The 12,775-nt window shown below is 37.4% G+C and overlaps 2 protein-coding genes across 2 annotated transcripts; one reads left to right on the plus strand and one right to left on the minus strand.

Annotated features, from left to right (window-relative positions):
• Positions 1 to 859: 859 nt before the first annotated feature.
• On the minus strand, positions 860 to 3,264 carry LOC145205514 (uncharacterized). Its single transcript, XM_080078256.1, has 9 exons — positions 2,528 to 3,264; positions 2,246 to 2,447; positions 1,983 to 2,187; positions 1,832 to 1,916; positions 1,562 to 1,745; positions 1,373 to 1,489; positions 1,261 to 1,296; positions 1,080 to 1,202; positions 860 to 997 (listed from the first exon to the last, which is right to left on the minus strand). Exons 1-9 carry the CDS (start codon positions 3,007 to 3,009, stop codon positions 860 to 862), a joined length of 1,572 nt encoding a protein of 523 aa, XP_079934382.1. The 5' UTR covers positions 3,010 to 3,264.
• A 3,579-nt stretch (positions 3,265 to 6,843) lies between these two features.
• On the plus strand, positions 6,844 to 12,345 carry LOC145204880 (uncharacterized). Its single transcript, XM_080077491.1, has 9 exons — positions 6,844 to 7,050; positions 8,354 to 8,438; positions 8,632 to 8,715; positions 9,191 to 9,352; positions 9,622 to 9,933; positions 10,253 to 10,390; positions 10,844 to 10,933; positions 11,520 to 11,606; positions 12,125 to 12,345. Exons 2-9 carry the CDS (start codon positions 8,375 to 8,377, stop codon positions 12,178 to 12,180), a joined length of 993 nt encoding a protein of 330 aa, XP_079933617.1. The 5' UTR covers positions 6,844 to 7,050; positions 8,354 to 8,374; the 3' UTR covers positions 12,181 to 12,345.
• Positions 12,346 to 12,775: the final 430 nt, after the last annotated feature.

Genomic DNA, 12,775 nt, shown 5'->3' on the forward strand with positions numbered 1-12,775 from the left:
TAAATTTTTCACGCAAATTTGAGAAAACTTACTGCTTGACTTGTTGCCTGAAAACGAAAAACTCGCGTTTGTTTTGTAGTGGAGGCCAAGGAGCAGAAGAGAATTACTGTGAGGGTAAACAAAAACAGATACATTTAACACAGGGAATTAGGTATTTGTCCAACAAAATATCTCTCAATAACATTAAAAACGAGTTATTTCTATACCGAGTGTTTGCAAGCTGGTAAAAAGGTGCCAAAGGCCTACAGTGTGTTGTTAAAAGCAAATGATAGCGCAAAATAGGAGGCTTTTACTGTCATCAACGTTGTTTTTTGAAAGGTTTGAAACGATTTAAATGCGAACATTTAGTTGTTAAAAAGGCGTTTGTCCTCATTAGCCCCTCATTTTAAGTGAACCCTATAAAGCTTTTAATCTGATTACACTTAAAAAAAAACTAAACAAATCACGTATATCTGGTTTATTATGATGACATCGAAACGGTATTCATTCAGCAAAGTTTAGTTAGAGCATAAAAGGTTGGAAAACAGTTTTACTTAAATATTTGATAACAATAAAAAAGAAGATTGGTGACGTGGTTGTTTGTCGACATCTAGGTAGTCTTCTATATTCATAGCAAAAATTCATAAGGTCCGAAGCAACGGCATTGATTCGTCGCGAAACCCTCTGAAATAGAAAAGTGAACGACATGAGTAACACGTGTTGATAAAAAGTAAGGTTGAGAAGCGGAAGGGTTATTTTAGTTAAAAAGCAGCAATAAATTGTGCAAGTGGTTTGTGGGGTAAATAAATTAAAAACGCAAAATTTTAGTTTTCGTATTGTTTTGTTTTTCAAAAAGTTAGTTTAGTTTAAAAGTATACCATTAAACATGTACCTTGGAATAAAGATTTCTTTTGAGTAGAGGACCATCCTTGTTTAAAATACACCCGACAACGAATGTATCCAACACGAAAACAGTGCTGTCGTTTTGAATAAACATTCGTAAAGCGAACTCAAGAACCTGAAAATAATCATCAATTATAATTTTTGCAGTAATTCTCTTGCAACATAAACATTTATCACTGCACAAAAATGAAAGTTACCTCGCTGTCCAACCAGGTGTTGCCTTGCAACGTTTTAAACGAACATAAACGAAGCAAATGTTGTCCATTTTGAAGGGACGCCACCACAACATTCGAATCCTTTGACTGCCATAGATCTCGAACCTAAAAAAACAGTTTGTTAAATTTCATCAATTACAGTTCTGACATTACCAAAACTTACCTCCTGGGATCCTGTAACTTTCACCTCACCAGTTTTCTGTCAACATGGGAAAAAGTGTTAATAATAAAAGTGTTAAATAAAAAAATAATGGCAAATCAAACACTTGACTAACTTTTGATTCAAACTGAAGAAGTTTTTTGGGAGGTTGAAAATATACTCCCTGGTTTGTTGGACCCGTCTTTGATTTTTTTGCCCAAGTTTCCTCCGCGAGATCATGGCATACATTAAGCTTGAAAACGAACAGATAAAATTTAGAGAATGGTTATTTTAAAGACCCCTAAATTGCCTTATTTAATAATACCTTTTTCCGTTTTACTGGTTTGGTCCTGTAGCCGTCATGAAACTCCCTAAGAACCGGCAGGTTAGTTTCGTCGTAAACCTGTAACTCCGCTAAATTTTTAAATTTGCGCCCGCGAAGTCGCGTCCTCTTCAACTCTTGTTGCGATTTTTCCATTATTCCCTGAGTCCGGTTGTTTTTGGCGATTGTCCAGGAAAATGTTAGATCAGCTAATAGGAGCAAAAAATCAATAATCAACAGTAATCACAGTTAGCAATGTACTATATGTTAAATACCTGAGTTGTTTTGGAAGACAGATTTTTATAAAATTTCGAGTATTCTTTGTAGCTGGGCAAGGTTCCATGGCGACCCAAGTCTCCTAAATAAATATACAAAAAATGTTGTTGTATTTTGTCATTACGTTACAAGGTTTATGAAAGCTTACCTAGCATAATGCCTGACCACAGCAAAAACCATGGCAGAACATGAGTTTGAATGGCATCTATGAACTTTGGTGCATGATAAGGGTTGTTGTTAGTTTTTTGGTGCGAGTGTCCGCTGTCTTTTGCTTTTGAAATTATCTCCGCAAAGTACTGTTTGTTTTTTTCTGATTGGTGGCCGTCGGTGTTTGATAGAAACTCCCCCGAATCCTGCTAAAAGAACAAATATCACGATATTGTTATGGTGAAAAATTCGATGCCAACTTACATCACTTGTCTCCACTTGCATGCAGCTTGGATTTGATTCTATTAGGTCTTTAAGTTCCGCGAAGCTTGCTTCAGCTATTTCTTTACACTTTGTTGTGCACACCACGGCCAGATGGTGAACTACAAAGGAAAGATCAGCCAGCGAGGTTGATAAGACCATCATACCAAAGGTGTGCATCCCGAATTTGTAATGCCGGGGAAAGCTGAAAAAAGAAATGAAAAAAGGGTTAGTTTTGCAACATTTACTATAACTTAAAAAGGAGTTTTTACAACATTCACTTACTTTTGTTTTGTCATTCGTTTAGCATTCTTCATTATGTGACTTGCACAAAGATGAAGAAATGGTTGATCAACAAAGGTTTCTTCATGTTTCCCCGTAGCGATTTGCCAGCAAGTCGTCAAATATAAGTCAATTTGTGTTTGAAACACAAATGAAATAATGGCGTTTATAAGCGCCATACTTCCGTCGCAAATCATCATTCGTGGAAAACTTCTTTTTCTGTAAACTTTTGCTACTGCATGGCAAAAAGTGTTAAAAAAATTAGAAAGAGCCGGGATGTTGTGCCGAAAGGAAACAAATGTTGCAACGGCGAGTGGTGGCTTTCCGGGTATTGGGTGGCGCACAACAATTTCATAAACGTAACAGTGTGTTTCGCCGAGGATGATGCTGCCAGTAGCATCAGCATACACAATGTCATCCCGTGAAATGTTGTGATAAAGTTTAATAAGTTCCTCATTGTACAAAATGATACCTTTGGGTTCCATAAAAGGTGTTGATAGGTCGTTATGACGGGCAGCGGCTCGTGGCTTTGGAGATAGCCGTCGATAAGGTGTGAAGTTTGAACTTCCATAACTTTTGTTGTACAAATAGGTAGGTAATGAAATTTTGCACAAACATAGTTGTATACCTCATTAATAAATGCTGTAAATTTCATAAAAATCGATTGGCCGTAACAGTGTTTTATTTAACATTTTAAACAGGTCAATTGTTCATATTTTTCTGCCTTCTCTGAGATTTTCGAACCAATATGAATTGCTTTTTAGTATTAGTAAGAATCATTCCCTATTCTGTGACCTATCGATTTCCACCTTACTGAAGATGCTTGTAATAGCGGAATATATTTGCTCCTTATACTAATAACTAAGCTAACTATAGCTAACTCAGCCTTGAAATAAACGTTTCCAACCGTGTGATACTTTTCACAATGTCATTTGTTGTGCAGCCAAGGTGGAATGTGCATTGGAATGTCCCAAAACTGACCAGTACCCGATGACCATCCCTTGTGGCTACTGCTTGGCGCTTTGTGAAGGTAAATACGACAACTTCATCTGATTGCATTGGAACATGTTAGGAAACCCACTTCAATGCGTCTCTACTTGTTGAAATTTACGACAGGAGTCTTTCCGGTACTCGCGCTCAACACACGAGCTACACAGGCTCGGTGGTAAGCCCGTCGAAATTCGAATCACAAACACCGTTGCCTCCCCTGTACGCTGCACATGTCAGTTTCGTAGCACAGGATTTAGCCAGTTCGACCATTGATTACCTAAGATGAATACATTTTTACTGGGAACGTGACCCATGCTAGTTTGAATCCCGCCACATGCTTGATTTTTCTAGTCTTTACCTTAATTATCATGCCTGGGAATGCCTAGTAGGCCGGCTGATTCGGTATGGCGTCTTTAATGGGTCTGGCTTACTACAGTTCCATGTCGAATGGAAATTTCCAAAATGCCTAACACAAGAAAAAATTATAAACTTGAATTTTGCAAAGAAAGAGAGAAACCTTTTTGCCTTCGCTAACACATTTGCATGTTGGAGCGAATTGTTGCTATTACTTTATGTAACCACTGTATTAACCCACTCCAGTATACACTAATGTTTTGTCTATTACAGCATCAGGCATAGCAGACTGCAACACAACCTACTGCCAAGCAGAATGTACACGCTGTAATAGTTGTTACATTACATGTGAAGCTGGTGAGTGCTTACGCCCTTGTAAAGTTGCATAACTTTAGTTGTTTGGTTAAGTCAATGTCCGTCAAACCATACAAACTTTTACGTTTCTTGCTCTTTAAATGAGTCCATTTTTTGCAGATGACTTTATTGAGAATGAGTGCGCCTGCATACCAGAAAAGAAGGATTACTGGTGGTATTGAAATGCTTTTTCTTAGTGCTGCATCGTATGTACCATAACATTCTTGTACACAGAATAAAACAACCTTTTAAACCAATTTTATTCGCGTCTTTACGTCAGAGGCAAGCCTCCTGGGCAGCTAACAAACGAAAAGAGCCAGAAGGCAAAGATCAAATGTCTTTTAAAACAAACAAATATGTAATTTGGGTGAAAGTTTCCATGATGTTGCTGTTTTAAGCCTTAAGATAAAGTTCTGTAAATTAAAAAAGCGTTTTTAAAATACCCAGTGGACCTCTTTTGGCGCAGTACAAGAAGATTAGGCAAATATGCTGGATTTCTATGGCACAAACAAATAAATAATGCATCATATAGGGAATTACCCGTAAAAAGAAAAAGCGGGCCAAAACAAAAAACGCAAAAATTTGCTTGGCAAAAATATTCGCATTATTTCTCTGCATGTTATGTTCAATTCAATCATAACAAACTGAAAAGAAGCGATTTAAAAGTTTCATTTCTGTCAAACTTGATTTGAATATGAACCCAACTTGATTGGGATGCCATAAAAAATAGTACTATGGATGTAGTTGTTGTGCATAAAGATTGTGTGCAGTGTGTTTAGCAATAAATAACCACCAAGTGTTGATGTTTGGTTGTGCCTGTGGGACATGTTGGTCCTGCATGCCCGAGATCTCGTAGGGAACTGCCATGTTCTGCAGACAGGCAAAAAGTGTTCTATTTAGCAGTTCGCAAACAAAGGACACATGGGTTGCTACTGGAGTACTGGGTATAAGTGCTTCAACCAGAAAATAACAGTGCATCAAAGTTGAATAAAATCTGAAGTTATACTTGAAGTATTGCACCAGGGTGTGCTGACAAACTGTATATTTATTTTAAATAAAGTAACCAGTGGTTTTCAAAACAATGTACTTCTATAGGCAACTTTAGCCAAAAAAAATCAATTGTTTGGGGGGAAAATACATTTAATGTTACAGCGAAACATACTTCATCTTATTCAATCAACAAAAGTTTGTTTGACTGCAGATTACATATTTTCAATAAAATTCAAAAGTGGAGTAGGTTGTTTGTGCAGGATATGGAAATTATTATTACTGTCATGTGTTAATTCACTTTGATTTGAAGATTTAAATCAGCCTTGTCAGTCTTACTTTATGGCAAATTCTTATTTTGCTTCAAAAACAGACTTTTAAAGCTATCAAAACATCTTGGAAGGGTTAAGATGTTTTTCTCTTTACTTCTGTTCAACATCAGTCACAACACTGACGACGTAAGCTTTTGTCAAAAAACTTAAAGTTAATGTTGACATAAACCAAAGTAAGTGTATGCAGTACAAAATTCATGGTAGAAAGCATAATATTTTGTCCTTAATTTTAACCATTTTTTAAACATGTTGTCATCACCATCTGGGCTAATATTGTTTGTCTGTTTTACCTTTGCATCATACAAAATATTTAATGATGATGCAACAGATACTTATGCTGCATGACCCAGTATAGATACAAAGTTTTAGATTCATGTGTTTTACTCATTTGTCATAGTATATGTAAAATAGGAAAAGCCCTTAGCATTTGCATTTAAAACCACACTGTAGGGCTTTGGCATCTTTTTACCAGCATGCAACCACTGGGTATAAATAGGACTTGTTTGCCAATTTCAAGCATTTAATGTTATTGAGAGACATCTGTTTAATTATGGATCTCCTGAAGGGGACACATATGTGGAAGTTTGTCAATGCACTTTTGGCATTAATTGTTTGAAAGATTTGGATGAAACGTTTACAGATAATGGATATGGCCATGTAGATTTGCCATCTGTTTTGTTTGAATCGATAGCATCAGTATTTACCCCACTAGCTGCCAGAATGGGTAAATTTTTAAACAGTATCTGAATTGGATAAAATTTTGATATGTTGTTTATTTTGCCATAGTTGGGTGCCAATTGTTATGTTTCACCCTATAGCCCCAGTTTGTACATAATGTTATTTTTAGGTCTCAGTTGTCACATCTTGTCTTGCAGTCAAATCAGCTGCTCCAATTGCCCACTAAAAAGAGTAAATTTTTTTAACATTGCATTTTATAAAATTTAGACAGTTATGTAGAATAAGCTATTTTGACATGTTAATTGTTATATTTTACCATGTAGCCCCACCATTTACCTCAGTAACCTCGAAAATTCTTTTATGACCTTATTTATATTCACAGCACTACAATTTATAATAGTTATTTCATGAAATGCATTGTTTAAGTTGGCGTGTGTGGACCAATGAGTTTCTGACTGCAGAAACAACAAAGGTTATGAAAGAAAGTGGCTAATATGGGACTGATTATTAAAAAAGTTTAGGATATATGCATGTGTTAAGAAATAGGTCCCAGTATGTGTGCAATGACAATATGTACTAAGCCACCCTTGTTATGTTTTTACTTTGATGCATCTGTTCTTGTTGATTACAGCATTGCTGGTTGATATAATGCAATAGAACAATACACAGCTCTACACAACACACAAAGGATGGAAAGAGGATGTTGATTGCTTATCACAAATATGAATAATAGATTTTCAAAGAAACAAGCTCGGTACCAGCAACAGAACAAAGCACCACAAACATGTGAGAATAAGTCATCTTCCGCCTCATCCTGGCAAAGAGAAAAAGGTAAACCTGTAAGCTTGCATGGTGTTTAGATGTCGAAAACAAACTATGAGTTGCCAACAGTGCAATGTGTCCTATTGTGATTCGTCCCTTCCAATCACATGACACTAAGCCTGGGGTGGCCAAACTCTTTTACCAGAGGGCCAAATTTGCAACTGTCTTGCCACTGTAGGGCCGGATTTAATGAGATTTACGAAAAAAATTGTCGTAACTGGTTGCCATCTTTATTAAAATATATATTATTGTAGTAGAATAACAATAAATAACACCATCTTGGACATTTATTCTAAAAACAACAAACAACAACGCTTGCCACAAGCTACTGCTAATAGCAGCCAGCGCTGTTGCACTGCTTGTTCACAGTGGTAAATATGGTGCTTGGAAAAAAACAGTCAAGTTGTTTGGCGGGCCGGATGAAACAGGACTGGGGGCCGGATGCGGCCCGCGGGCCGTAGTTTGGCCACCACTGCACTAAGCATTCATCAAGAGGCAATTGGTGGTAATTACAGGCTTTGCATTTTATTGCTACAGTTTTTGGGCAAAAATGCATTTTAATTGTTCCCAACATTAATAAAATTAGAGACACCCTTAGCATAAAATTAACTGTACACTCAATTTAAAATATTCAAAGAAATTTGAAGACGTGGAACAGATAAACTTTTCGTTGAGAAAACAAATTCTAAATGTTCAACTTGGCTGTAGCACTTTGTAAATGTTCACATCCAAAATCCAAATAGCGGCTGTGTTGAATGAAACATCATCTAGTGGGCATATACTTAGTAGGAGCGTGTTTACCGATCACGTGTTGTTGGAACGAGCTTTAGGAGACAATCGAATATAATACACCAAAGCTAAGTCATCTTCCGCAACCGAACACACGAAACCCTCTTCGACAGGAACTGCTCACGTACACGAAGAAGGCAGGAGTTTTATACAAATCGAGATACACTTAACTGGTGTGATCAATAGCATTAACATGTTATTGCCTGGCAGTGTGGGCAAGTTGTTCGATGCGTTGGGTCCGGTCCGGTTAATAAAATGCTTAGTTTATTCGCAAGCCTATGACTTGTAACTATTAAAAACGTTTCCTTGTTTAGAATTGGTAAGGCAAGTAACTAAGAACAATAAGCAAGGTTTTAAAGGAGTTTATTCGTGAGCAAAACTGTCAAATAACGTATTCATTTAATACCGTACGGAGCTATAACAGTGGACGATGTTTGAACGAACTCTACAGTAAACTCTTATTTTATGTTTATGGTGACCTGCTGTATATTGTCTGTGTTTTTAAAATTGGAATCATTTTCAGGTTTAAACCGACTTCGGAAAAATGTTGAAAGTTTTGTTTGGATTGTTCCTTTTTGCTCTTGTCCTAGAGTACCAGCAGACAAACGGTAAGATACATTTCAGGGGTTGATATTATTGCTACCCAATATATACGTGACTTGCTTTTTAGGGCGTCTGGTAAAAAGTCCAAACATTTTCCTTTACTTTCTAGTCGATTGTTTTTGTTGAATTCTACAGTTAACCTATTTTAAGAATAATTAGCTTTATTGTATCCAGTTAACTAATGAACTTCTATTTCAGCCTGCCCAAGATGGTGTTTCGCCAGGAACAGGTGTTACGTGCCAGAAATGAACGAGTGCACTGATTGTCTCAAAGGCGTTTGCGGTAAATACAATAGTTAGTTCACTAATACCTCAGTTAATGTCGGGTCACAATCAAGTAAATCATAATTTATAATTTACAGATAATCATCTGTACTGCTTTTGCATTTATGTCTATAGCGTGAATTGGCTGTGATGTTAATGAGCAACAATAACCACAGTATGACAAGTCAATATTGTTTGTAATCGTCAAGTGCATTAGGACATCAGGTTATAGATTTTTAGTGTCATGTTATAGGCCAAATGTTGCGTCATGGCAAACCATTGCATTGACTGTAAATAGATACCGATAGAGCCCTGATAGTATCAAGAACGCAACCTTAATACGAATCTGTACGCTTTCTGATTTCTATTTAATCAAACACATCTCTTCTCTTTTGCACTTAAACTTTTTCACGCGAAGTCATTACCAGTTTTTCCGAATATTGTAGTACTGTTGTTATCAAACTAAAGAGGAAAAATTACTATTGTTCTGACAGGCAACGACTTTCTAAAGCCATTCGATACACAATTTGGAAGAGCATGTGTCGTTCGTGCCATGAGAAAAAAATCAGAGTGCAGACAAGAATGTGGAGCAATCAACAAGAAGAAATTAAACAACTACAACAGGGCTTGCAAAAATTGCCTTGAGCCATGCATTGGTAAGTTTCAAAGTCGAATTTACAAAGTTGGGATTTTGAATTTCTTGCTGATTTGTTTCGTGTCTTTTATAAGTCGTTGAAAACAAAAACCTTTTCAAAGGTGTTCGGCAAACTAACAAACTTGATATTTATATTTTTCGGCTCCGATTCGTAATAAAAAACAGAAAACGAGTATTTCACTCCATATGCGTGTTGTAACTTTTTCATGCGATTTTGTGAACTGCGTGACTTGGTTGCCTAAAAACGAAAAACTCGCGTTTGTTTTGTAGAGGAGGCTAAAGAAGCATCAGAGAATTACTGTGAAGGCCCAGCCCCTCCATTCCCCTCAGGCCCCCCAGGCCCCCCAGGCCCTCCAGGCCCCCCAGGCCCTCAAGCCCCTGTATCACAAGCCTTAGCAACAGACTTCCTAATCAATCCTGTAAAACTGGCGATGGAAGTGATGAAACCGAGGGCGGCCGAAAATATGACGATGCCTGCTCAACCTTGCGGTCCCTGTTACAACCCCCAAAGCTGTCCAACTGAAATGGAGATGAATGAGCTGCCGCCGTTTTGTCTCACATATCTCCTCTCAAAATGCATGAGCAAGTGCAAATTGATATTCTTTTAAAACAAGCTGCAATGTTTCACTTAGAGCAGTTTTTTTTACAAATTTAGGCGATTTTGTTTTAATGCATATTAAATCTTAAAACTTCATTGGTTACGAAAATGTTTTGATCCTCACTCCGCCGAAATGGAGTTGACTTGACAAGGCGACCTGTATAGGACGTCACACGTTGGAATGAAATAACAATTGCCCGAACATCTCTATAAACTTGATATTATGCCTGGCAGCAATAGCTTATGAACGTTTTTTTAAAAAAATTGGCCTACACACTTTGGTGACTTATACAATCTTTATAGTCAACAACGAAACAGCCACCAACCAAACGCTCTTCGAGTGCTTCGCCGAGCATTGGAATGATTCATGCTCTACTTGTCCCGCAGACTTTGATCCAACCCGTTTCATACGATGCGAAGAGTGTATCATTACTTGTGTAGGTAAGGAACTTTGTAAACCTTCGCCATTACAAATGTCATGCTTGCTAACAGAAAGTTATAACATGCGAGGTTGTATAACAGCGCAAAATGATTGTACGAAAACCTAGCACATGTTGTTGGGTAAAACACAAAAAACTTGATTGCAAGACACACAAGATGACGTCACAAACAATGACGTCATACGTTTGCTTTAAACTTAAAAAATGACTTTGGGGTGAACGCATCCAAATCTGCAAAACGCTCGGTCGTTCGCAAACACCTCACAAATAGTTAGCTACACCTTTTTTGATAAACCACTCAAATCATGCACAGATAAAGTTTTTTTTTTATGACGCCAAGGTCGCATTATGTCATAGGTTCACTGTGACGAAAGCCTTGTGATGCTTAAAACTGCAAATTATCAATCTGAATTTTGAGCAAGCCGTTGTATGTTGTTGTTGTTGTATTTTTCAGAAAAGATCGTATGTGCATTGACCTGCTTGTTTAACAGACCAATGTACCCAATGAAGATCCCGTGTGCAAAATGCGCTGGTCTCTGTAGAGGTGAGTTTACCTTAAATTCAACGTTGTCAACCCTTCACAAATTGTTGCTTAATAATTTTATTACATAATATCAGAGGGTGCCGGTCGCGGATATGCTCCAATTATGGGTTCGAATCCCACCGCAGGTTGCATTTTTTAGTTTTCATTGGAAAAGGCTCCTAAATAGAGATTTCAGGAGCTTAAATTCAACTAGTCTGAAGTTGTCCTTTGTTTTTTTTAATTATTTTAGGAATATATATATTTCACCCAAGTAATAGGCATCATCAGTACATAAAAGCAAATGGTATTTTACCCGACTGTTGTCTCCATCTTAGTAAGTTTTGGGTGACTTGTGTTTTAAGAAGTACTACACACGTAAAGTAACTACTGTCATATTAGAAAAAAATCGTATTAGATAGACGTATGACTTAGTGTTTTGTTGAACTTACCTTTACTGCCATAAGGTTCGTTATAGTCTTTATCCACCAAGCCATGAGGTAGATGTTTTTAACGTTTGGAGAACACAATTATGTTTAGAACACTTAAATATTTACTTCATGTAAACACTCTGGCAGTTTAGCTTTAAGTTAAACCGCTTTTGTTGCAGTGACACCTGGTGATGTTGATACGTGCATTCAGAATAGATGTCCGGATTGTAATGATTGTGACACGTGTTTCGACGAGTGCGGCGCTGGTGAGTAATTTGGTCCGCTCACTTGGTTTCCCTGCGCATTTTTGCTGTTTTACAACGCAGCGTCCTCATACGCTTTGTTTAAGACCAATTGTCTAATGTGTTTGTTGTCTTGGTCTTTCCTGAGGCATTAGTGCAGTGGTTCTCAAACTTTTTTGTTGCGACGCCTCTGGAAAAGTTTTCTGGACTTGCGACACACCAGCAAATAAAAGTTAATGAGAAAACTTGTAATTAAAGTTTTGTTTATTGATACAACAACAAAAAGCCACTAAACGGAACTATTCTGCGACGCCCTTGGAAAATAGAAACGACGCACCAGGGCGCCGCGACGCACGGTTTGAGAACTACTGCTTTGGTGTATACGTCTGTCAATCAAACTTTCACGAAACTGCTTTAAACTAATTACCCCACATAGCACTTTCACAATTTATTGCTGCTTTTTAACTAAAATAACCCTTCCGTTTCTCAACCTTACTTTTTATCAACACGTTTTACTCATGTCGTTCACTTGTCTATTTCAGAGGGTTACGCCACGAATCAATGCCGTTGCTTCCAGCCTTATGAATTTTTGTTTTGAATATAGAAGATCACCCAGATGACGACAAACAACCAAGCCACCGATGCTACTTTTTATTGTTATCAAATATTTGAGCAAAACTGTTTTCTAACCTTTTATGCTGTAACCAAACTTTGATGAATGAATACCGTTTTGATGTCATCATAATAAACCAGATATACATGATTTATTTTGTTAGTGTTACTTGTTTAAGTGTAACAGAATTAAAAGCGTTGAAGGGTTCACGTTAAAAGAGGAGAAAAAACTATCAAATGTTTGCAGCAGAGTCACAAGCGGGCCCAAAATCTGAACCCGAACCCGAAAGTATAAGCCCGAAACCCGGCCCGAACCCGAAACGTTTTTGCAAAGCCCGTTTAGGCCCGAAACGTTGATTGACAGGCCTATCCAAGAAAGCCTTGCAACAAAGGATGAGAAAGAAAAAAGAGAAAGACAACAAACACAATGAACAATAGCAGACAATGGGGTAAACAATACGTTTTAGAGGAGGGTGGGCATTAGATCAAAGCCAGAGAATTGTTACTTAGCTTAGTGATTTTATTTAAAAAAACAATGGCGGACACGGAACGTAAAGTCATACCCGTTTTAAGCCCGTTTT

This window comes from Phallusia mammillata, chromosome 8, assembly GCF_965637545.1.
Source record: "Phallusia mammillata chromosome 8, kaPhaMamm4.hap1.1, whole genome shotgun sequence".
NCBI classification, from domain to species: Eukaryota; Metazoa; Chordata; class Ascidiacea; order Phlebobranchia; family Ascidiidae; genus Phallusia; species Phallusia mammillata.